This window comes from Heterostelium album, assembly GCF_000004825.1.
Source record: "Heterostelium album PN500 unplaced genomic scaffold PPL_scaffold9, whole genome shotgun sequence".
In the NCBI taxonomy this organism is placed as follows: Eukaryota; Evosea; class Eumycetozoa; order Acytosteliales; family Acytosteliaceae; genus Heterostelium; species Heterostelium album.
In genome coordinates, this window is record NW_008805071.1 from 1,692,233 (window position 1) to 1,717,511 (window position 25,279).

Consider the following 25,279-nt stretch of genomic DNA (forward strand, 5'->3'; position numbering starts at 1 on the left):
TTAATCATTTTCATCAATAATATTTATATTATAAACAACAGTAATAATAGTAATAGTTTTTAAAAATGGATATTTGTGCAAATCATAACAAAAAACATAAACTCATTTGTTTTGATTGCAATGTTTTGATTTGCTCTGCTTGTTCGCCGAAACACAGGTCATTCATTCGATCATATTGATAATATTAAACCAACTATCAATGATAACATCAGAAATCAAATAATAATAATAATAGTAATATTAATAGCAACATACCATCATTTCATGATATTCAGTCAGTAATGAAGTCCACATTCGATTCTTTGAAATCATCAGTCAAAGAATATGAACAACTTCAACAAACAGAAGATGAGATATCCAATCGATTCAAAGAGATACATGGGTTCCTTGTTATCGAAGAGCATAGACTAAAGAAACAGATCATCGACAATAAAGAACAATTGGAAAAACAAATCGAATCTAAAACCAATCAAATGAAATCGTTGAATTCAATCAACCATCACTTTGCAAATATTTTTGACACTAAGGTTGTTGCGCCAAATAAATCAAATCCATCGTCGTCCTCTATATCCCCAGACACTGTAGACAGATATAAAACAGCAACAATCATACAATCGATATCACAATGTTCAAATTACAACGATTTCATTCAAAACAATAGTAATACTCTTTTCTATTTGAATGATCACACCAACAAAACCAATATAGGTGATCATCAACTATTAAATCTCTTAATAGAACACAACAATATATTTAAATTAAATAATGTAAAACACAACCAACCACAGCAATATCAACTTAGTGTTAATGATAAACAACTTAAAGAAATTAGGAATCAGATTCAATCAGCTTTCAAATTAACAGCTTTGGCACGACCAAAATCAATCAAACAATCATACATCCTCTCAGCAGATAATGATAATAAACTATCTATTATCAATATCACAGATCGCAATTATATTCATTTCGAGAAGCAGAATATCGATTCCAATGTTAAATTTAGTTTAACCTACGGGTCTGTGGTTGTTGCTGATAACCATATCTATATTTTTGGCAAGGGAAGCAATTTTGACCATCCAGTATTAAAGTACTCAATCACCAATGAAAAGCTTGTTGAATTTGAAATTAAAGGTTATAATCTGTTTTCCGATGTGTCTGTTTGTTATGATGGTCGAGATTATATCTATCTGATCGATGGAAACATCATTATGGTATTAATTTATAGGATCAATATCAACAATTTTCATTGGGAACTCTTGGGTACAGAAGAATATCCTGGTTTCCATCATTTCTCATTCCACTTCAAAGACAGCATCTACAGCTTTGTTCCCTATCAAAAGAAGATTCTCAGATTCGATATCAACACCAAAAAAATATGTATGTTACCAATCGATTTACCCGAGTATAAAGAAAGAGCAGCATGTACAGATGGCAAAGGCAATATCTTTATTCGATCTAGTTTGAGATTTGATCGAATCAATGTGGAAACCTATGAAATCAAAAAATTGGACAACACCTTTGGAATAGTTAATCACAATTTGATCTACCACCAACCAAATCAAGATTGTAGCTTTATTTACTCACTCGAAGGAAAAGATAAAAACTTCATATATTCCATTGAAAACAACAAATGGGAATCTATTCTCAAAGATGACCAATCGGATAGAGCGTACTGTGCACAAACATACTTTCAAAAATAAACTTAAACACAACACTTATCATTATAAATATATCAACTAAACTAAAAATAAATTTATTATATCTATCTTTATTTTTTCTTATCTTTTTTTTTATTAAATGAGATGATCAATTCAATTGTTAACAACAACAAAATTATATATTTATTTTTGTTTAATCCAAGATTGGTGTGATTGAAATTAAAACAGATGGATCAACAGTGAGTTGCAATGAACTGGTTGGTTGATTCCAATTGCTTCTGGACATTGAAATTACATTTGATGGTATTGGATCTGGTGAAAGCTGATCGGGTTTCCAAATCTCCAAAAGCTTTCTAATTTGTAGTACATTCAGGGTGGTAAATGCTGATTGAATCGATTCAGTGTCGGTAAAGATTGATTTATCGATCACCATTAGATTGGCAGCATCTGCAATGGCACCTAGATAGGTTCTGCAATAGGTCAAGAGTTCTCTCTCTTCGTTGGAGGCCACCCAATCCTCAATCTTTGACAGACTTAGCTTGATCTTGAATCCAGCGCTTGGAGTGCACGAGTTGGATCCATCGAGAATCTCACACAACAGAGTGTACGAGATATAATGGAATGTCTGCGAAAAGAACTGTTGAATGATCGAATTGAACACGTATTTGTCTTTCAAGTAGTTCATAAACTTTTCTAATATCTTACAAATCTTTTGTAGATCATTGGCGTGTGCTTGTGTTGATGATAATCTATTACTATTATTATTTTAATTGTAATGTTAATAATTACAATGTGTTAAAGTTGTATTAAATAATGATGATAGCACTTACGTCTTTTTATCTAATATACAAGATGCTTGATTTAGAATACTTGATAACTTTGGTTTAAGTTTCTTATAGATATTGTGTAATAGTAATGAATAGGCTTCTCTACAGAGAGAATCGAGTTGGAATACAAAATTGGTGGATGGTGTTCGTCTTGATGTTGAGGTTGGTGATGAAATTTCTTGATCGATCAACACACCATCGAGAATTGGATCTGTTTCACTATCGATATTGTTTGGTCCATCTTTAATTAAATGAATCAATCCTGATATATTTGAAATCCAATAACAAAGATCACCTGAATTCTCCATTGATTTCTAAATATTATTAAATATTAACATTAATGGTAATAGGTTAAACAATGTTAGTATCAACTAGTTTATAACTTGTATATAATTAACATACCTCAACAGTTTGAGTTAAACCATTGATTACTTTGTTAAATAATCTTGTATTCTCACTACTGAATGCATTCTGATCAAGGAGTTGTGAATACAATGATTGTGCACATGCTCCAACACTTGATGTTAAAAAAAAAAGAAATTAGATTGATTTTAGAAACTAAATAAAGATTATCTTTCAACAACATACCCATCTCTAAATGTAAGAGTTTGAACATAGATACATTGCTCAATGAGTTTGTTTTCCTCACGTTCTTGTAGGTCTGATTTGGCCATTGACGAATATTGTGGGCTGCTGTTTCCGGAGGATGATGACTGTTGTTGTTGTTGTTGTGACTCCAACTGTCTGATTCTATCCTTGAGATCCTTAATTTCTCTCTCGTACTTTCTGACTTTGTCTCTCTCGTTTGACAGCTCTTTCTTTGTGTCTGACAGTTGTCTCTCGAGGTTCTCTCGCTCTTGTCGCTCAGCCTTTTCTCTCTCCTTGTCTTTGTTCTTGTCTGACTTGCCACCACCAAGACTGAGTGAAGCAGCTGCCATTGTTTGACTGCTGTTCACCTTGTTTTGAAGTTGTTCATTCTGATCCTCGAGTGACGAGATTCTACTTCTGAGTTCATCTTCCTTGTCTTGGCTATCACGAAGACGTTCTCTCAACTCCTCCAAATCACGTTCTGCACTCTCCTTTTGATCTTTCGCTCTCTTGAGGTCGTTGTTGGCGTTGGACAACTTGTCTTTGAGCTCGACATTGTCGCGCTTCAACTGAGTGAGTTCAGCGGATTCGTTGCTTCCACTCGATGTCTTCTTTGACGCCAGCACAGCAGAGGAAGCAGCGGCATTCAAACGCTCAATCTCCTGCTTCTGTGAAGCAACGGTTTTGTTGAGTTCACCAATCTGTTTCTCGAGTGGCGCAACAGCGGCGTTGATACTCACAGAGCTAGAAGCTGGCGAAGCAGCTGCTGCCGGTGCAGGCGAAGCACCGCCACTCTTTAACTTTGAGATGGTATCGTCCTTCTCCTTGATCTCCCTATTCAAATCCTGAATCTTACGCTTCAACTCCAAGGTTCCACCACCAATCATCGTACTGGCACCAGCTGACGCGGCATTGACTGCAGCTTCTTGTTTCAATGTTTGTATCTCTCGCTTGAGTGATTCCACCTCTTCGGAGCTGTGTCCATTCAACTGTGGTGAAGCTGTTGTCGGTGAGTTCTTCTCGCGCTCCAACTGCTTATTCTTGTTGGTCAGTTCTTGATTTGCAATTTCCTTTTGTCTGAGGTGATCATCCTTTTGCTTTAGTTGATCGTCCTTTTGCTTCAATTGATCCTGTAAGTCGGCAATCAACTTGGTATCCTTTGACGATGACGATGACGATGATGAAGAAGGTGCCGGTGCAGATCCTCCACTTGCCAATCTATCCTCTAAATCCTTGACTTTATCTTCAAAGTCGATGTTCTCATCGATCAACTCTTTCACCTTTCTCTTTTTGGATTCCAATTCCTTGGTTAGATCGTCTACCTGCTTCTCCAGTTCTTGTATTCTCTTTTTATCCTTATCACTACTACCACCACCACTGCCACTGCTACTACTGCTACTGCTGGTACCTAATAAACTTGCAAGTTTAGATTTCTCTTTTTCTTTTTCCTTCTCTTTCTCTTTTTCCTTTTCTTTTTCCTTTTCCTTTTCTCTCTCTTTGTCTTTCTTTGTATCGACAACTGCTGACTTTGATGTTGATGAAGTAGATGATGTACTTCCGAGTGAAGAAGAAGAAGCAGTCTTTACCAACTGTGGTGGATCACTATGAGTGGTTGTACTAGTAGATGAAACCGATGATGCCTCTGTAATATCATCGTCATCCTTGAAATCTTCAGTTTCCTCTTCCTAATTATTTTCGATAAAAATGATATAAACAAGTAAGTATAACTTTTAAATTATTATAGATAATCATGATCTTACATCATCAGATCCATCATTTGAATTTAAATCTGTTTCAGTCATTGGTTCTTCATCTGCACCCATTTGTAATTCAGTTGTTTTTACACTCATCTAATTATTTAAATCAAAATATTATTAGATTCAATTATATAATTATATAATTATGATTTTATAAATAGATAATAATAATAAAATTAATTAGACATACATGTAAAGCAAATGAAGATTTTCCTTTTGCTTTTGGTTTGATTTGTAGAATCTTCTTTTGCTCGTCTCTGGACGATGTAAAGTCGGCGAGATCGATGATTGACTTTCCGATGGTCGATGCTTTCTTGCCTTTCTCCTCTTTGATGGAGATACTTAGATTCTTTGACTCGTAGGTCTTCTTTGGAGTCTTGAGCAGTGTTGTGATCATCTGAATCGGGTGTTCGAATACGACACGCTTGTCAGTGACTTCCTTGGGTTTGGTCTTACCATTGTTCGACGACTTTGTTCCACGCTTCCAAGAGACATATACCTGACCAGATGAAATCGGTAGATTATCGATAAACTGAATCTTTATATCGAATTGAAACTTTGATTGCTCCTCTCTAGACGCTCCACCTCCCGATTTGATCTTTGACATCAAACTATCCTTTCCTCCTTTTCCAATTGATTTTAGTTTATCCATAATATTATATATATCTTTGTTTCTTAGAATAAACTAAAATAAAAATCAATAATAATAAAATAATCTAATATAATCTATATAATCTATATACTATTTATATATAAATAAATAAAATCTAAAAAAATACAACAACAACAACTATTAAAAAAATAATAATTAAAAATATAAAATTAAAAAACTATAATAATAAAGATTTTCAAAAAAAAAAAAAAAATGTTGATCATTAAAATTAATTGTTGTGTGGTGGTAAAAACTTTCAATCAGGGTTAGAAAATAAAAAATAATATTGCAAAATCCAAAATTATTTATTTGAAAATGGGTGGTTTTTGGGTGGTGGATAATGGTGAAAAAGACTACTTCAGACTTCTCTGGTTACATGCAAAATGATCTATTTTTTTTACTTTTTTTTTTTTTTTTTTTACATAAATTTTCAATCAAGTTGATTTATAACTATCGTCGTCATCATCATCATCATCACCATCATCACTATAGTCACTAGCATTTTCAGTGTCGATGGTAGGAGACTCGGTATTTTCATTATCGCCGCCACTCTCGTCGTTTTCACGAAGCATTGAGATGGTTCTGCTCATTGCCTCTAGATTGGAGAGCGCAACTTTCATCTTGCTGTCATTATCACTGTTGAGATGATCATTGTTGTTGTTGCTGCTGCTGCTACCGCTGTTATTGTTCGACAATACGGAATTGATATTCGATTGGTTGCCACTAGTGACTGAGCTGATAGTTGTCGGTGTTTCACCACTTTGATCTCCGCCACTACTGCTACCAGTTCCACCACCGCCTTGAGATAGGAATTGGTCATCTTTACTCTTCTTTTTGATTTGCTGATCGTCCAAACCGGAAACACCCACTAAACCGCCGCCACCTCCTACTCCAACACCAATCAGACTTTGATTGGCAGAGTTCGAACTACCTGAATTCATTTGAAGATGATCTTGTTTCTTGGAACTACTACTACCGTCTTCATTTTGAACACCAAATAATTTTGAATATACAAATGAGAAAATGGCTAGATGATTATTATAATTATTAGATTAGTTCAATTATAATGTGTTATTTGATAATGAAACAAATATGTATTACTAACCTGTTAACCAGCCTGTGATGAATATTTTTACAATGAAATTTACAAATGGGTTGGTCTTTTTCGACCTTCTTAATATCTGTACAGTGTCTTCCAACAGTTTGGCTCTTTCATAGAGATCGTGAACAGAGTTCATACTACTATCAATCAATGGTTTCGATCTTTCAATTCTAGATTGAATTTCAAATTGATCCTTTAAATTTAAAGTTAAAACATTTTAGAAGTATGTGTATTAATAAATTGTTTGTAGTTTCATAATAATAAAATTATTATTATTATTATTTACAAAAACTTACATCTTGCTCAACTACCAATGATTTTGATATATTAGTTGAAATAGATAGATTCTTTGAACTATGTTCAATACTTGATTGAAGTAATTTACATCGCTCACGTTGATCATGGATTCTAGTGGAGTGTATCAGCATCTTTACCTCTAGATTAGTAGCCATAGTTTTCAATTGGTCAATAGATATAACTTTTTTTCTTAGTTTCAATTGATCTCTATAGGTTTGAGCAACGGATGGATGTGGTTCTAAAAATTAAAATGATAACAAAAATTAATAAATAGGTTTGAAAAATGAATTGCCTATTTTAATAGAATACATACTATATGTATATGGACTTTCAAAATAAGTATTTCCACTTGGTGAATCGGATTCCAATTCCTCTAGTAGGATATCTACATTCTTTTTAAACTCTGTGGTATTGCTGTCTTTCTTACGCTTTGGGAGCAGTTGGAAGTTTGGCATTGTAAGAGTTGGAAGATTCTTCATGTTGGGCAAGATCTTTTTCAGCTTAACATCGATGGACGGTAGGAATTTGTCAGACAGTGGTTTATGATCACCTCCCGCTGCTGAAGACGATGCCGTGGAAATACCACGTTGTGAACTAGAGAGTGTCAGCGACAATCTATTTGGATTAAACGTTCTCTTTAATAATCCACGTCGTTTCTTTTCTCTATCTTGTTGGTGTTGTTGATTTTGTTGATGGTGATTACTTTGCTGTTGCAGTGAAGAAGGATCAGGTGATGACAAACTCATTGGAGAATCCAAATGGTGTTGCGCAATGGCATCTGACGATGACTTTAAACTGAATGATGTTGATTGATTACTTGGCGAATGTTCATAGTAGTTGTTGTTGTTATTGTTATTGGAAGAAGGTGTCATATGTTCTAATCTCATCCAATGCTTTAAATCCTGTGGTACACCAGTTGTGGAAAACGATCGTTTGTGATCATCTACCAAACGTTTCTTGGTGGGCGTGATCGACTTTGACGTCAACATTGCTTTGAGTTGTTGTTGCTTTCTCCTCTCAATAAGAGGGTTGTAAGGTTGTCCATTCTTCTGACACTCCTCGATAGTCAAATAGTAATCCTCGAGATACTTTTTGAATATCATTGATTTCGCCAGTGTTTCATCCGATATCGTTGATCCTGTCGATGAATTAGACGACGATCTTTGATGTCCAAACGATTGTTGTTGCTGCTGTTGATGTAGCTGTAGTGGATTAGCATGATAATGCACAGAACTAGCGGAATACGAAGAGGTGTCAGTGAGAGCATTGATGTCGTCATTATGACCAATGATATTGTTTGGTGACGATGCAGATGTCGATGTAGATGGTGATACCGAAGATGAAGGTGACAATGTAAAGGGTGTAGTGTTGTTGTGTGTTGTCGTTGTTGTTGTTGTCGGTTGTTGTAAGAAGCCAGTTGTGGTTGTGGATGTAGATGTTATTGTATTCTCAATGGTTGTTGGTGGATTGGTTGTAGAGGTATTCGTTGAGTTATCGGTATCGTCATCGTCCTCCGAGTAGGTGATGTCATTCTCTGTCGATGACTTCCTACCGGTGGTAGGTGATCTATCTCGCTTCTGACTCAAACCCCGATGTTGTCCCAACGGAAACAAAGATGCAATAGGATTCGAAGAGTGATGACCACTCTTACTATCTTCATTAAACGAATTAGAATGTTGAAGCTTTCTAATTACCAACGATGAAAATTCACTTATTGATGATCTCTTTGATTTCTTTTCCTTCTCTTTCTCTTTCTCCTTTTCCTTTTCCTTCTCCTTCTCCTTTTCTTTATCTTTACTTTTATCTTTATCTTTCTCCTTCTCCTTTTCTTTATATTTATCTTTCTCCTTCTCCTTCTCCTTCTCCTTCTCTTTTTCATCAATAAATGTTGTTATAATTGGTATTGGAGTTGTATTGATTGTACTGATGCTACTACTATTACTATAGGTTGATAAATCTCTTTCCGATTCGGAATCGGGTGTTCTATATTCATTGTTTGGACTATTAGTTGAGTTTGTATTGAATGTATTACTATTGTTATCGTTAATACTATTGTTACTATTATTATCATTGATATTATTATTGGATTTATCTTTTTCTTTATCTTTTACTTTCTTTTTCAATTCTTTCTCTTTTTGTTTTATCTTTTCCTTCATTTGAGAGTACTCCTCTTTCATTCTCTCTTTCTCTCTTAATAACTTTGCTTTCTCTTCATCTTTTTGTTTCTCTGCCAGTTCTTTTGCCTTCTTTTTCTCTTCTTTCTCTAATCTCTCTCTTTCCTTTTCCTTTTCTTTCTTTTCTTTTTTATCTTCTTTCTCCTTCTCTTTGTCTTTATCTTTATCTTTGAATAAAGATAGTAAACCACTCTTTCTCTTTTCTTCTCTTAAACTTATCGTACTAGAACTCGATTGTGAATTGATAGACGATGTTGAAGATGTCCTAGTCAATTCACCTTTTGACTCTGTTCTTAAGTAATTATGTTGTTCATCCATTATTATATCTATTATCTTTATCTTCTACATTTACATACTACTACTTCTACTATATTCAATTATTAAATATTTAATATTCAATATAATATATCGGTTGGAAATAAAAAAACAAATTTGATCAAAAAAAATTCTATACAGATTACATTTGTTTTTTTATTAAAAATAAAATAAATTAAATAAAATAAAATTTATTTCATCATTATCCAATGAAAATGAGAATGGAAATTTTTGGAATTATCCTTTAAAAATATAAAATTATAATAATAATTTTTTAGCAATCATATCTCATTGTTAACGCGATATTATTTCTTTAATTAAAAATCATTTGTTTTTTGTTTGTTTGAGAAAATATATAAAAATTTATTCTAAAGGTCACTTAATTTTGATAATTCCCTCATCTAATAAGTACCAAATATTATATCGAAAATAGTTGAAGTGATACCGAAGTTCTTTGTGTCATCCTTGTAGTGGTGATTAAGATGATTGGTTTTGAATTCCTTCAACTTTGCTGGGAACCAAGAGATGTCACCGTGATGGAAGTAGTAGTGAATAGTATCATACAACATGTATCCACATGCAATACCACCATAGAGTGCCCAATTGAATCCATTGGCTTGTAATGAATCTGGGAATCGTTGGAATAGTTTCCAAAATCCTACAGCTATTATTATTATTATTATTATTATTTTAAATGGAATAATTATAATTATATTGTTTGTTAAAACATTGATTAAATATACAAATATATATTATTATTATTATAAAGAGACTTACCAATTAAAGCAGAAAAAGTTGGTGGAAAAGTTAATCTTGTTGAATCGTATGGGGTTAGATGGTGAATGCCATGAATGAAAAAGTGGAAGAAGTTACCCCAGTACGATGATGTCTCAATGTGAAATACGAATCTGTGCAGAATATACTCGATGAAAGACCACGAAAACAATCCAAAGAAAAATACAAATGTTGAGAATAAAAGCGATGAATTTGATTGAGTTGCTGATACGTAGAATGTATATGAAATTGTTGGTATCCACTATATAGTGTTTGAAAGAGAGCGAAACAGTGTTTGTTAGTTTATCATCATCATCATCATCATTTAAATGCACTATATAATGATTGCTTACCAATGGGAAGATATACCACCATGGCCATCTGGTGAATAGCTCTAGAAATGAATTGTCGAAAATAATAATCTCTTTCAGTCCTGTCTGTGAGTGAATCCACTTGAGATAGGTCTCGCCTGGCAGGTTCTTGAGTTGCGGCACCATTGGCTTGGTGACATCGACGAGACCGACGAGTGATGCCGGGTTGTCGTTGCTGCCGCTCTTTGTGTTACCGCTGCTCTTTGTGTTGTTCAGAGAATTCAGTTTGACCTTGGAGCGAATCAACTCGCAGACCGACGGTGCCGACTTGCGGTAACCAGCCAACGAGCCGATTTGATATCGCTGCAACATATTGTACGCGGTCTCTGAATGCTCATGTTCGCGTTCATCCAAGAAGATCTGACTGATATCGCGACCCAAGTGCGGTGTCAGTATCTCTGCGCCACCGGGATGATCGTATACAAACTGTGTCACATCATACACTTTACCATCCATCGTTACCCAAGCATCCTCGAGTGTATTGTGTTTCTCTATATCTGAAACAAAGTATTCTCCATCGTTTGATATCATTCTAATCTAATCTGTCTGTCTGTATTGATATATCTGAAAAACCGCTCTATATATAAATGCTTATTTTTACTATATTTTTATTATTACTAACTAGTTATATCTATAATATCTATATTTGACTCTAAACAATTTGAAAAAAAAAAAGTGTTAATTAATTGTAAATAGGCTTTGAAACTACTAAAACTACTAAAACAAGTATAAAAAAATAAAAACATCACATCATTTTACAAAAAAAAACAAAAAAAAAAAAAGTGAAAAACAAAAAAATAAAAAATAAAAATCATTCATTTCTTCATCTTACTATTTCCCAAAAAGTTGACTGTTTGTTCTTGTTGATCGCTTATTTTTTCGCGACAAAGTTCTTCGTTTTTTTTTTGTTTCAATTGAATTGGTTTGATTTTATGTGAAAATGGTTAATGACTTCATTTAAAAGAACACAATACTATATAAAATTACTAGTTATAAAAGTATAGGTGAAGCTTAGCTTTGTGTGATTCTTGCAATATAATAATAATACTAATAAATTACCTAAGATTATTTTTTATGTTTTTTTGATATGTTAAACAAAATAAGAAATAAAATAATAAAATTTTAAAAATAAAAATTCTACAATGATATATAATATAATTTATTGCTTTTTCCACTGTATCTATCTGCCTTATTGTTATTATATATTAAGAAATTAAAATTTTTTAAATACATATTGTTGTTTTAATAAACGGATAGTTAAGCTTAATATTCGCTTATTTTGAATTATTATATAAATGACATTACCCCCCCCCCCCCTCCGCACCAATAAATAAATAAATAAATAATAATAATACACAAACCAACCACTAATATAAACAACAACAACAAAAAAAAAATACATTACATAATTGGATATTTTATATGTGCAATGAAAATTAATTATTATTTAATTTGATGTGTGGTGGTTTGGTTTGTTTATGACTATGACTAAGACTATGACCTATAACTATAGTGGTGGTGAAGTCAACTTCGATTTGGATATTTTAAAATCTATTGGAAAATCATTATAATAAAGATAAAGATAAAGATGAATGAAATGTTTTTTTTTTTTTTTTCTTTTAAGATAGAATTGAAAGGTGCAAATTAACAATTTTGAAATGATTAGATTTTAGATGATCTTAGAATATCCTACTTTTACAATGTATATCTAATATATAAATAACTATTTGTGTGTGTATTTATTATAATATATTATTATTTATCTTAAAAGATAAAGAACAAAGTAAATTAATTTAAGTTCTTTTACCAATGTGGATGTCACCCCATTCATTCATTTGTGTAATCGAATCATAAAAAAAAAAAAAAATCATTTATTTATTAATTTTTTCTATGCATCATATAATCATGTTGTTGCCGTCATTCATCACACCAATCAAGCAAGTGTCAATCAAAATAAAAAAAATTAAAAATTAAAAAAAAAAACAAAAAAAATTCGAATATTGTAAAAATCTTACACAGTTTTGTTTTCAATTAATTTTTTCCTAATCCATAGGTGTCGTGTGGAATGATTAAGTTGATCGTTGATTTATAACCATTCACAAACCAACAACAATAATTATTAAAAAAAAATTTTGTTGAGAAATTGGTTTTGGTGGTGTTTGATGATGGTATGTAAACCAAATAAAATACAGTTTGTTGCCATATTTGGTTTGTTTATATGTTTTTTTTTTTTTATGTTTTTTATTTATTTATGATTCGATCTATATATTTATCTTGAACATGTTAAGAAGAGATACAAAAATTAGTGATAATTAAAATGAACTATTCTCTTGTGAATGTAAGGTAATCAGAGTATGGTGACTTGTCAATCGGTCCGAATGGCTTGCAGAAAATAAAGACTCTGGAGATGAGCTGTCGGTTGATGAGCGGTGCCTTCAGAACGATCGGAGCGAGATGTCTGTTGTGTGCTGTGTTTCCACCGATCATTCTGTTGTCAGGCATGTAGATTGCCACCTTTATCTGTTGGATCGATTTGAAATCACGCTGAACTCCGACCACCCTGAAGATGCTGTTGATCTGTTTGTTCAGTTCGTTGTTACTATCCTTTAGCAAGTGAAGATCTTTGTAGTTATTAAGCACCACTTTCAACTTCAGGCAATGAACGGTATCGTTGTGATCCCTTATCAAATCAAACAGTTGCTCAAGCTTTGAATTGAGGTGAGACAGACTATTGATGTTGCCAGTCGACTGGATAGTAGCAGAGTGATTTTGGTTTCCTGAAGCCGTCGAATCACCAAGTTCCATGTGGAAACTAACGGTTCTGACGGTTCCTTGATTGAGAAGTTGTTGAATCTCTGGTTGAAGTGCAATAAGATCTCTATCCTTTTCAAAGCCATCGAATTTGAGAACGATTTTGTTGAGCTTTGAAAGCTGTCTGATGTTTTGCAGACCTGGTTGCTCCTTGGATGCGTACAAGTTGAGTTTCAAATCGGTTACTAATGAAAGATCACTGGCAGACCATGGGATAACAGTGAGGTTTCCATTAGTTGGCTCAGGAGCCAAATCACCGAGTGATATCTTAACATCGATGTTCGGATTACACTGCTTAAATTGATTCAATATTGAAACGCATACTTGATGTTGATGTAAACCTCCTTTAACTTTGAATACAATCGATTCCATTGTATTGTTGCTGTTGTTACAATAGTGTTGTAAATATATATTTAGATAGTAGCTCTTGGAGTAGTTGTTTCCATGCTTGGTGTTGTCTGTGGAGTTGTCGATGATCTCTATCGTTTCGTTTGAGACTTGTACAGCGGAGATGAGGTTTGTTGATTTTATATAGTTAAAATACTCTGGGTAGTATTCGTTCATTTGTAGTCGACCACGGAAAGTTATGTGTCTGAGATTCTTGGCGTTGAGGAGGTGAATCGTGTAGTTTGGCGATGCGATAACAGAGAATGTTTGAGTGAGCGATTGAAGATTCTCAATGCAGGCGGTAAGAAGGTAGTTGGGAATAAAGACAATTTGATCATCCACCAAATGAAGTGGTGGATTCTTGAACAGACAGTATTGCGAACCAATGTGAGTCATCTCATTGAAGATCTTCAATGATTTGATTGGATAGTTTGACATGATCGTCGAACAAATCCTGTGAAATTGTTTGGAGACTGTTGCCAAGTCGACTTTCCACCTGGTCGACATTGTTTTGTCCATTATCAAAAACCTCAGTACGTTGGTGAAGAGGAACGATCTTACATTGTTATCGCCATCCACCAAGAACAACGGATGTTCAATTGACTTGGTTTCGGCTAAACTGCGCGGATCCACTTGGTATTCATTTTGGTAGTGTGGAAAATGCTTCAGAATATCAATGTTTTTCATTGGAGTCTGGTAGAGAATGTTGGTAACTTGATGCTTCAGCAGTTGATTGTCAAGTAGTTGTCGGATGTACAGCTTGTCGGATTTATGTACAGTGTCAAGCAGATATGCAATTTGTTGGTTGCGGTTATTTGAGAAGTCACTATTGACAGTATATACAGTTTCATACATCTCTCTGAAGAGTTTATCGAGAAAGTATTTAATTTGCTCGTCGTTTGGCATGTTTGTCTTGAAGACATCGATGCAAACGGTAATTAGTTTCTCGCCATCACTGGCAGCAGGTGAGAAGTTGATGTTGTCCAAAAGGAATTTGAACGATTCGTTTGGAAAAATTGAGTTTTGAAGGAAATGATATGCACTTTGCGGAGCGGTTTCCAGAAGTGCCTGAATGCGACGCTCCACCTGGCTTTGAGATAGCAGCGGTGCAACTGCCAACCAATAAGCATCGTAAGCAGCACTTGACAAACACTGCAGCGACAACTCCAGAAACAGAGATTTGTACTCGGTGAGATACTTGCTAGTTAGAGAAACGATGAGTTTCGCACCGATTTGAGCGGCATGTATAAGCGTCACAAAGAAAGTACCAATGATAAACTTGTGCTGCTGTTTATCGAGCTCGTAGAGATGCAAGAGTAGTTTGATAATTGTAAGGATTTCATCTTGGTGTTTCAGCTCGTCGGACTCGAACGGACGGAATGGACATTGGTCACTGGCAAGCCACCGGTAGATACTATCGGGAATTCGATTGGCTCGCTCCAGGAAGACATCGAGCAGCATCAAAGACTTTAGGTTGCCAAATGAAATGCTGCTGCTGATGGTGTCAACCAGTTGGCTAGACATTAGCTTGTCGAGAGGTAGATGCTTTGCAAATCTAACCTTTGACTTGTCGCTTAGCGATTTGAAAATAGCAGCGACACTCTCATCGGTAAGCAGCGAACCAAACAAGTCAATAACGATAATTAGATAGCCAACATTGTTTGGAAGACTATCACGAACCATACCAATATTTCTATCATTAATAACAAAACTATTCTTTATCAACAATAGTGTCTTTAATGAGTTACCAATATATATATTATTCTCTATACATTTAATTAAGAATCTGAAAAAAAAGAAAAGAAATTAATAAAAAGGAATGATTTATTAATAATTTAATTAACTTTAGTTAAATTTTAATTATATATATATTTATAATATTATACTTACTCGAATATTATTTGAAATATATTACTATTGATTAATTTTATTGCATTGGGATTATTATCAATGATGGAAAGTGTAAGATATATTTTAATTAAAATTGGAATTGGATGTTGATTGTTATTATTTTGATTGCTATTGTTGTTATTGCTGTTGATATTATTATTATTATTTATTATATTGATACACTCTGATTCTATACCGAATAGAGTGTTTATAGTCTTGTAGACTTCGATGTAGGTTGGAATGTGGTCGAATGTCGTTGAGCTTATTGCTGGGATGGTGGTGTTGGCGAGTTGAGCTTCATTGTTTAGAGGGTTTTTCTCTGGCAAGAAGTAGTAGAGACAACTAAGGAGAATCGATCGTAGTATGGAATTGGAACAAAAACATAATAGCGAATTAATGATACGAGTACCTACTCCACCACTGACCAACAATATCTGATTGAGACTCTTAATCAGCCTTATTCTGATTTCAAAATTATAGACATTCCTATCGTTATAATACTTTTGATGGAATCTATTTAGATAACCGGAAATACACTCTTGTAATTTACTCTTAAAATTCCAATTATCAACTTGTAATTCAATAAACTATTATTAAAATTTTAAAAAAACAAAATTAATATTAATATTAAATTATTATCTAACTAGTCTTAGTTGGTTGGTTGGTTGGATCACCAAAAAAATAAAATAAAATAAAATAAAAGAACATGTTCTTCCTTACCATTATTAAATAATGTAATAAATCTATTGAATTTAATATTTCATCATCACTAAGATCAATAAACAATAACATTAAGTATTGTAGATCATTCTCATTGAATTGATAGAGATAAGATTCATTAATGATCTTTGTAATGATAAATTGCTTCAACTTTGTATTGCTATTGTCAAAACGTAAACCATTATTGTTATTGCTATTGTTGTTACTAACAATATTACTTTTATTTATCATCATTCTAATCTAACTAATTTACTAACTAATTTAAACTAAATTAACTATTAACAACCAAACATTAATCATTTTAGTATGAGCGCTAAAATAAAATATAGATTTTTATAGATAAATAACTAACTAACAATAAACAAAACAACTTATAATAAGAATATACAAAGAAAAGAAAAACAAAAAAAAAAATAGATTTAATAGATTATTATTGTTGTTGTTATTGTTGTTAATTAGATTTATTAGATAAAATATTGGTTACTTTTAGTTAAGAGCAAAGCTGTGCAAAGCAAAGCAAAGCAAAAGCAAAGCAAAAGCAAAGAACAGTAATTACGATGGATTTTTGTCATGCCAAAGAGTGAGAGGGAGGGGGTAGTCGGTGATAGATCTACCAATTATCAAACAATTAGAATAGAATCATCAAATGTCTATAAAATCATTGGAAATGCATTTAAATAATATTCTTGTGTGAAAGATTCACACACCTTGATTTTAAATTGATTTTAGATATTTTGGAGTTTGAAAATCTTGATATTTTGCGGAAATCAAAGGTTTTACCTACTTGCTTTGAGAAACACCCACCTTTGCCTCTGATTATCATCTTGTTTTGCATGATTTTTCTAGCAATATAAATTTGCGTTCCCTTGGCTCATATCCTAGCACCTGTTTTGTTTAATATTATCCACATTACGCTCAACTATAAATGCAAAGAACACATTAACGCCAACGCCTTTTTTCCCTGCAATTTGATGATATCATCATCTCTTTAATTTAATTACAAAGGTTTCAAACAAATAATAAGTTGTCAACTCATTACCAGTGTATCTGTGATATTTTTAAATATCTAAAAAAATTGAGCTTTTTTCTATTTTTTCTGTTTTTTTTAGATTTCTTGTATTAACATTATTAAACTATAAATTATGTAAAATATATTGAATATTCTTTGATAAATTACAACTAATTTTCATTTCTCTATCTCTTTATTTGATAATCAACCCATTTTTTTCGAATTTTAAACTTAAACCTCATGTTTAGTTGGCGCAGCAGTTAATAAACTCAAACTTGCTCACTGTAAATGAGTTACAGCCCGAAACTTAAAGTGAATTCATTCATATGACAACAATTTGATACATACAATATCAATCAATCAACCAACTATTATTATTATTTTTCTATTTATTTTTTTTACAACATTGTCTCACACCACAATACTATCTAACAAAATGATTTGACTTATTTGAACTTCAAAACAAGTTTAATAATATATTTCTCATCATGATATTACAAATAAGTTCATTCCAAAGACAACAATTGTCGAGACAAATAATGTAGATCCACAATTTTTGTAAATTTTTTTAAAATTTTTTTTTTTTTTTGTAAAAAACTAAATTTCCTTGATTGCTATATATAGAAATAAATGTAATCATTTATTTTTTTTTTTCGAGAAAAGTGGCTTTATAAACGATACCAGAGTTTGAAATTTGACAATAAATAATTAAATATCGATTGAAATTTGACAGCTTCCTAGGCATCAACTTGATCTCAATTCCTATCCAATATTAATTTTTTTTTATTATACCAATATTATATATATCATATCATTTTTATTTAAGAGAGTATACATCATACACATAATACACACACATTTTTTTAAATTAAATAAAATCATCATTGAAAATATTTATTTATATACAGATAAAAAAAAGGATAATAACCACTATTTTTAATAATAATAAAAAAAAATAAATTCACAATTAGTTTTCAACGCATTGTCTATTTCTCTTTTCAAACTATTGCTTAAGTAATATAATAAAATATAATATTATTGTAACAATATTGTTTGTTTGAATTTAAAATTGTACAAAACTTCTAAAAAAAAAACAACAACCAGGTATGTCATTTCGAGTCAGACGAAAAAATAAAATATTCAATGACATTTTCCAACATTAATGAAGTTGGAGAATAATAAAATTATATTATGACTAATTTAAAAATGTGATAGATATTATAGATAAATAAATATTTAGATTATAAATATAGATATAGAAAGTGATGGACAGTGCACTTGAAAGATTACAAACATTATCATGTCATTTGGAATCGAATGATACTGCATCGCTAATTCAATCGGTTAGAACTGCAGCCACTGCCGATTGGCGTTTGCCTGTGCTCGATGCCGACAAGGTCGACAAGTTGAAGGAAGTGTTGCTCGGACATCCAAAACCAGAGGAGCAGGTACGTGAAACCAAACAAAAGTTGTACGAGTTGATGAAAGATCCAATCTTCAGACCACATCCCTATGCCAATGTACCGGAGCAACGTGATTTGACTCTGAAGCGTTTGAAGATGGTCGCATCACTCGGTATTCTAAAGATGGGTGAAGTCGCTGAGCAATTCAAGCGATTCGTTGCTTTCCAAGAGTCGTTGGTTCTCTCCGACATGTCGTTGGCCGTCAAGTCGTCGGTGCAATGGGGTTTGTTTGCCGGATCGATTGTATTCCTCGGTACAGACAAGCATAAGAAGTACTACCAAGACACCGATTGTCTTAATATCCTCGGTTGTTTCGCCCTGACCGAACTCGGTCACGGTAGCAATGTCAAGGGTGTCGAAACACTGGCAGAGTACGACCATTCCACTCGTGAGTTTGTCATTCACACTCCGAACGACTCTGCTCAGAAGATGTGGATCGGTAACGCCGGACAACACGGTACTTACGCCACTGTCTTTGCCAACCTGGTTGTCAAAGGCGAGAATCACGGACTGCATCCGTTCCTCGTGCAAATTCGTGATCCAAAGACTGGCCAAACTCTGGCTGGCGTGACATGCGCCGACTGCGGACCAAAGATGGGTCTTAACGGTGTCGACAACGGTCGTATCTGGTTCAACCGCGTCAGAATCCCATACGACAATCTCTTGAACCGTTTCGGTGATGTCAACAAAAAGGGAGAATACACAACAATGATAAAGAATCCGAATGTCCGTCAGAACTCAATGTTGGAAGCGTTGATCGGTGGTAGAGTCACTGTCTCCTCGATGGCGTTGAATGCATCGAAGCTCGGTCTCACCATTGCTGTTCGCTACGCTTTGCAACGTCGTCAATTCGGTAATCCCGAGGAGTTGCTCATCGATTATCTCTCGCATCAACGTCGTCTCTTCCCTTTGATAGCGGCCACCTATGCCTACCAGATCAGTGTGCACTACGTCATCTCTAGATTCTCCAACCGTACCGAGAAAGACGCGCGTGACGTCTTCCTCTTGGCGTGTGGATTCAAAGCGGCGTCGACCTGGCATCGTTCCGACACTCTTCAGATCTGTCGTGAGGCATGCGGTGGATTTGGTTTCGCGGCGAGTTCGCGTATCGGAATCTACAAGTCCGACGCCGATGTCGATCTCACCTACGAGGGAGACAACACCGTCTTGATGCAAGCGGTTGCCAAGGCACTGCTGGTCGAGTTCAAATCGTATTTCACCGGCACCAAAGCAATCACTGGAATGCTGAGCTACACCTACTCCAAAGGACACATCGGTATCTTTTTGCGTAACAAAAACTTCTTTGTCAAGCGATTGCACACCGAGTCGCATTTGCTCGACGCCGAGATGCTATTGGATGCATTCATCTACCGTGAGTTCAAGCTGTTGCGTCAACTCGTTAAATCGCTACGTACCAAAGTCAAGAATGAAAAGATGTCCGGTGCTAAAGCATGGAATTCCTGCTTGGATCTCGTTCACAAACTTGCCATCTCATACGTTGAGCGTGTCACCATCGAGAAATTCCTAGAGGAAATTCAAAAGTCTGACGAAGGTATCAAACCAATCTTGAGTTTATTATGTATTTTATTTGCTTTAACTAAAATTGAAGGTAAGTAGTTGATCAACTAATAATAATAATAGTTCAAAAGAAGAGTCAATCAAATATTAATATTCATTCATTTATCGAATAATAATCAGGTGATATGGGATGGTTCCTTTCAAATAAATATTTTGCACCAGTCAAGGCACAAGCTATTGAGAATGCAATCAATAAGGTTTGTGGTGCTTTAAGAGAGCATGCACTCCCATTGGTCAATGCATTCGATATTCCAGAACATCTTATTAGTGCTCCGATTGCTGGTGACTATGTAGCTCATTTCTCTGATCCAAAGAACTATTAGAAAAATAATAATAATAATATAAACCCAAATTGTATACAATTCATTAAATCTAAAATATTTAAAAAAGATAAATATATTAAATAAAATACTAAATATATTAAATTAATTTATTATTAGTTTCAGACTTTTTTTATTTCAGACCTTTCTTAATCAATCCAATTATTTTTCTTGGAAATAAAACACACAATGGTCATTAAAAATTAAAACAAAAGATACATATATATCTTTTTTTTAAATAGATAATATTATTGAAAGAAAAGTATTAATTTTTAAAGAAAATAGATTTCTATTTGTATAAATTTTATGGTTAAATATTGGATAGCTGTTGTTTCCAAACAACATGTAAATTTAGGTGTTAGTGGAGGATTCTGTCAGGTTTGTCACGGTAAGAGATCACCTTTACCAAAAATGAAATGCGGCGATTGGCTGGTATATTATTCTCCTAGAGAATCGATGGATATCAAGTCAAAAGAAATAAAGAGTTTTACATCAATAGGTCAGATGGCAGATGAAGAAATCTATTCTTTCCGAATGTCTGAGAGCTTCGTTCCATTTAGAAGAAATGTAAACTATGTCCCATCTACACCTACTCCTATTAGACCGCTTCTACCTCTACTATCATTCACCAAAGATCGTCAAGACAAATGGGGAATGATTTTTAGAAATGGTCTATTTGAAATTTCACAAGATGACTTTGAACTTATTCATTCTAAAATGACAAGTTAATTATAATAATAATAATAAAATATTTGTATATATTGACTTATGATATTAAATTAACAGCTAATTATTTTATTGAAATTAATTTAACATGATTATGTTTGTTTGTTTCATATGAGAGTTTAATAGTGGCATTGAACAGTGTATATTTTACCGGTATCATATGATTTGTTCATAGCATCCTTAACCTTACGAATGACGTTTTTTCTTTCGTTTTCAATTTGTTGTTGCTCTGATTTGTCTCTGTTTGGTTGACAGGTTGGACTGACCAAGACTGCGGAAACAGTGGAGGCACCATTGATACCGTTGATTTGTGCTTGGAGATTGAAGAACCCAGTTACTGGTAGTACCTGGTTATCGATTCTAATTGGCGTACGTTCTTCCAGCGCTGTTGGTGATATCAGTAAGTCTATTTCTAAAGATCAAGTTAAATTGCAAGAGAGCAACTTCATTGGTGACAGCATTTCTATTGGTAAATGATCCCTTGTTTCTAATGGGACCTCCTTCTACCAAGCTAATTTGCAATGGTCCTTTCTTAGCTTCTTCAAGCGATTGCACAAGTGTGACAGCCAACACTAAAACAGAGAGAATAGCAAATACCTTTGAATATTGCATTTTTAGTTAGATATATACTAATATATTTCTTGAGGAATGATATGAATGTCAGTGAATGAACAACTTCTTATTTATAGCTATTACTTTTAAATATTTTTAATTTAATTTATTTTAACCTATAAAATATAATCATCAAATACTAAATTAAATGGTGATTCATAACATTTTCTATTTGTTCAACGAACTTGACAATAATATTGAGAAACATTGATATGTGAGGTTATTTACAATCTTTGCAAATAAATCTTACTGAACAACACCTAACTAATTTCATCCATTTGTTTTAAAAAAGTATGATTCTTAAAATTTTATATTTATTACAATAATGTATGCTAAACATTGTTTTCATCTGCAATGAATGTCATTTCTCTGTTTATTGTTTAAAATAAACACCACATTTATTTCACAGTGTTAAAAGAATCGATTCACTTGTGCAAATTACAAAAATTAAATTAGACTTTTTGATTTGTTCTTTCATAGGATTAAATTAAAATCAACTCAAAAAGTTAAAATTATTATTATTTTAATAAATAGAGCTCTATTTATATTATATCTGTTTGATTATTCATTGTTAAATAAAAGTTGTTCAACCAAAATAGATTTAAAAAAAAAAGGCATTGAATGCTATTCAAAACTAAATATGTTTGCAAAAAAAAAAAGAGCACTTATTTTTATTATTCTTTTAAAATCCAAAGATATTCATATTATGGTGATGCCCAAAGTTAGATAAATGAAAAATATCATTTGGTTACACTTTTTCGATTAAAATAAAATCTTAAGATTAAACAAACTTTGGCTATGAATTCTCTGTGCAATATTCTTTAGAAGTTTGTTAATATAAGCTTATATTAATCTTAAAGAACCATTTTTGATTTAAATCCTACCTTTGATTTACACAAAGGAAGGATTAAAAATTTTACAAAGATATTTTCGGTTTTGGGCATAAAAAACAAAGTAATATCTTACAATAATAAATAAAAAATAAATAATGTTTTTTTAAACAAAAACATTCCAATAAGTAAAGATAGGATAAGATTATCTTATCTAAAAATAATAAAATGATATTACATACAATTTTACTAGTTGTAATTTCTATTGCAACAATCAATGGTATGAGCATTGCCTCTGTTAAACAAGAGATAAATGAGAAGTTCAATGCCAATTCAGTCACCCAATGTACACTTAATATAATTTTTACGACATGCAAACCTACACCCACTGGTTATACGTAAGTTTCTTCAAAGTTCTTCTTTGGAACGATAAATTTAAAACTTTGGTTTCATGAAAATTAAATTTGTTTTTTTTTTTTTAATTTACCGATCATTTATAGATGTCCATCTATAGCTGATTGTATAACAGCATTCTCTCGTCAAGCGCAACCAACTCAATCCTACCAAGTTTTGATTCCGGCAGGATCTTATGGACAAAGTGACTGTCCAGGAAATGTAGGTGCACCACCACTCTCTGGCTCTCTTTCTTTTATTGGTTACGGTGGTCTAGTCGAATTCCAATGTAAATCTGTAAGCAATCATGAATTTGTTTCATTAGTTTTGATTGTAAAAACAACTAATTTATATATAATATATTAATAGACACAATTCATTTCAATCGATTCTGGAGATAATCCATTAAACATTTTGTTTGATAGTTTATCTATTAGCGGATCTGCTACATATAATGGAGGTAGTATCGAGATTCTTGGTAATTCAACTAGTCCTTTATACTCTAATCTCTATCTCTTGAATGTAACTGGTAACGGTAGTTATGCCGGTGATTATGGTGGATTTGCAAGCTGTTCTTTCGCCAGAGTCTACGTTATCAATAGTACATTCGTTGGTAACATTGCACAAGCCGGAGGAGGTGTAGTTTTTGCACCATTCGGATTGCTTATATCACTGCAATCGAACTACTATAATAACAGTATCTACAGAACCAATGGTGGTGCTATCTACTCTTCAACTGCAAACTTGATCAACTCCACCTTTACTGGCAACTATGCTTATAACGGAGGTGCTGTCGCTAGTATCTACTCGATGGATGCTGTCAACTCCTCATTCACTAAAAACCGCTGTTCATATGTAGGTGGTGCACTCTATGCTTTGAGCGGTATCAAAGTCTACGGTTCTACCTTCCAAAGTAATAACGGCTATTATGGTGGCGCCATATATGGAGTGAACATGACCATTGATGTTTCAAGCTTCAAAGGTAATCAAGCTTTGAATGGTGGAGTCGGAGGAGCTGTATATGTAGCTGGTGAAAATCCAGGACAAATAGCCATTTCCAACACAACCTTCAATCAAAACAGTGCCGACGGTTCTGGTGGTGCCATTGTATGTAGAGTTAAACTCTATTATCTTTATAATATTAATATGTCAATTATATCTCTTTTTTATATATAATAGTATACCATTGAAACATCACTCTACTTGATAAACTGTGTATTCAAAAACAACTCTGCCAATCATGGTGGTGGTATTTTTGTATCTTATAGATCATCAGACTATACCGAAGTTAACATTATTAGTTCAATACTAACAGATAATACCGCTGTTTCAAATGGAGGTGCAATTGTAAGTAGAGCAGGAGTTAAGTAACTATATATATCTACGTTTGATTGTTAACTTTAATATTATACTTTTTTATTCAAGAATATGTTCGAATCAAGCTACGGTCCATTATTAGTTAATTTTTATAAATCTGTCTTTGATAGAAACACTGCTGGTAACTATGCTGGTGGTGCATATTTCTTGCAGTATCCCAAACAATTGTTGGGAGGTGTATTCACCAACTCTGTTTCCAGTGAAACAGATTCATATACTTTCTACTCTGAATCGATTCAAGGTGTAAACACTGCGAACATTACAATTCCATCTGAACAAAACCCATATTATGTAACTGTTTTTGATGAACAATCATTTTCCTATGTAAGTTTAAAAAGAAATCAAATCTTTATTATTTTTTATTTTTAATTAATAGTAATCAAATATTATAATAGTATAAAGCAATAGGTGTAACTGGTTCATGTTTTAATGGTGTTGCTAAAATCAATGAAAATGGATATATTCTAAGTTGTTCATGTTTTGCTGGTTCAACAGGTCCATCATGTGATAATTAACTTTAAAATCAAATTGTTTGTAAGAAAGAGTTATTTTTTTTTGTTTTTAATTTTAAAATAAGATATGAATAAAGAAATTATAATAATAATATTTATTTATAAAACTATATAATTTAAAAATAAAAATATATTA

The 25,279-nt window shown here is 32.9% G+C and overlaps 10 protein-coding genes across 10 annotated transcripts; 4 read left to right on the forward strand and 6 right to left on the reverse strand.

Annotated features, from left to right (window-relative positions):
• Positions 1 to 65: 65 nt before the first annotated feature.
• Positions 66 to 1,700, forward strand: PPL_09178 (uncharacterized protein; the record flags this gene model as incomplete). Its single annotated transcript, XM_020579975.1, has 2 exons — positions 66 to 157; positions 236 to 1,700. The coding sequence occupies 2 exons, from the start codon at positions 66 to 68 to the stop codon at positions 1,698 to 1,700; spliced, it is 1,557 nt and encodes a 518-aa protein (XP_020430650.1).
• Positions 1,701 to 1,851: 151 nt separating this feature from the next.
• Positions 1,852 to 5,482, reverse strand: PPL_09179 (uncharacterized protein; the record flags this gene model as incomplete). Its single annotated transcript, XM_020579976.1, has 6 exons — positions 1,852 to 2,413; positions 2,489 to 2,799; positions 2,888 to 3,002; positions 3,074 to 4,758; positions 4,834 to 4,923; positions 5,021 to 5,482. 6 exons carry the CDS (start codon positions 5,480 to 5,482, stop codon positions 1,852 to 1,854), a joined length of 3,225 nt encoding a protein of 1,074 aa, XP_020430651.1.
• Positions 5,483 to 5,916: 434 nt separating this feature from the next.
• On the reverse strand, positions 5,917 to 9,373 carry PPL_09180 (uncharacterized protein; the record flags this gene model as incomplete). The annotated part of the gene is made up of 4 exons (XM_020579977.1): positions 5,917 to 6,509; positions 6,588 to 6,777; positions 6,881 to 7,119; positions 7,195 to 9,373. The coding sequence occupies 4 exons, from the start codon at positions 9,371 to 9,373 to the stop codon at positions 5,917 to 5,919; spliced, it is 3,201 nt and encodes a 1,066-aa protein (XP_020430652.1).
• Positions 9,374 to 9,771: 398 nt separating this feature from the next.
• Positions 9,772 to 11,046, reverse strand: PPL_09181 (Fatty acid hydroxylase; the record flags this gene model as incomplete). The annotated part of the gene is made up of 3 exons (XM_020579978.1): positions 9,772 to 10,034; positions 10,148 to 10,406; positions 10,960 to 11,046. 3 exons carry the CDS (start codon positions 11,044 to 11,046, stop codon positions 9,772 to 9,774), a joined length of 609 nt encoding a protein of 202 aa, XP_020430653.1.
• A 1,148-nt stretch (positions 11,047 to 12,194) lies between these two features.
• Positions 12,195 to 14,220, reverse strand: PPL_09182 (uncharacterized protein; the record flags this gene model as incomplete). The annotated part of the gene is made up of 3 exons (XM_020579979.1): positions 12,195 to 12,223; positions 13,116 to 13,708; positions 13,871 to 14,220. The coding sequence occupies 3 exons, from the start codon at positions 14,218 to 14,220 to the stop codon at positions 12,195 to 12,197; spliced, it is 972 nt and encodes a 323-aa protein (XP_020430654.1).
• A 445-nt stretch (positions 14,221 to 14,665) lies between these two features.
• On the reverse strand, positions 14,666 to 18,191 carry PPL_09183 (uncharacterized protein; the record flags this gene model as incomplete). The annotated part of the gene is made up of 6 exons (XM_020579980.1): positions 14,666 to 14,914; positions 15,274 to 15,499; positions 15,604 to 16,190; positions 16,324 to 16,558; positions 16,607 to 16,636; positions 18,184 to 18,191. 6 exons carry the CDS (start codon positions 18,189 to 18,191, stop codon positions 14,666 to 14,668), a joined length of 1,335 nt encoding a protein of 444 aa, XP_020430655.1.
• A 406-nt stretch (positions 18,192 to 18,597) lies between these two features.
• On the forward strand, positions 18,598 to 20,696 carry PPL_09184 (putative acyl-CoA oxidase; the record flags this gene model as incomplete). The annotated part of the gene is made up of 2 exons (XM_020579981.1): positions 18,598 to 20,404; positions 20,494 to 20,696. 2 exons carry the CDS (start codon positions 18,598 to 18,600, stop codon positions 20,694 to 20,696), a joined length of 2,010 nt encoding a protein of 669 aa, XP_020430656.1.
• A 303-nt stretch (positions 20,697 to 20,999) lies between these two features.
• On the forward strand, positions 21,000 to 21,422 carry PPL_09185 (EVE domain-containing protein; the record flags this gene model as incomplete). Its single annotated transcript, XM_020579982.1, has 1 exon — positions 21,000 to 21,422. The coding sequence occupies one exon, from the start codon at positions 21,000 to 21,002 to the stop codon at positions 21,420 to 21,422; it is 423 nt and encodes a 140-aa protein (XP_020430657.1).
• Positions 21,423 to 21,538: 116 nt separating this feature from the next.
• Positions 21,539 to 22,305, reverse strand: PPL_09186 (uncharacterized protein; the record flags this gene model as incomplete). The annotated part of the gene is made up of 2 exons (XM_020579983.1): positions 21,539 to 21,825; positions 22,260 to 22,305. The coding sequence occupies 2 exons, from the start codon at positions 22,303 to 22,305 to the stop codon at positions 21,539 to 21,541; spliced, it is 333 nt and encodes a 110-aa protein (XP_020430658.1).
• A 784-nt stretch (positions 22,306 to 23,089) lies between these two features.
• Positions 23,090 to 25,146, forward strand: PPL_09187 (uncharacterized protein; the record flags this gene model as incomplete). The annotated part of the gene is made up of 6 exons (XM_020579984.1): positions 23,090 to 23,259; positions 23,362 to 23,551; positions 23,624 to 24,361; positions 24,434 to 24,601; positions 24,680 to 24,955; positions 25,027 to 25,146. 6 exons carry the CDS (start codon positions 23,090 to 23,092, stop codon positions 25,144 to 25,146), a joined length of 1,662 nt encoding a protein of 553 aa, XP_020430659.1.
• Positions 25,147 to 25,279: the final 133 nt, after the last annotated feature.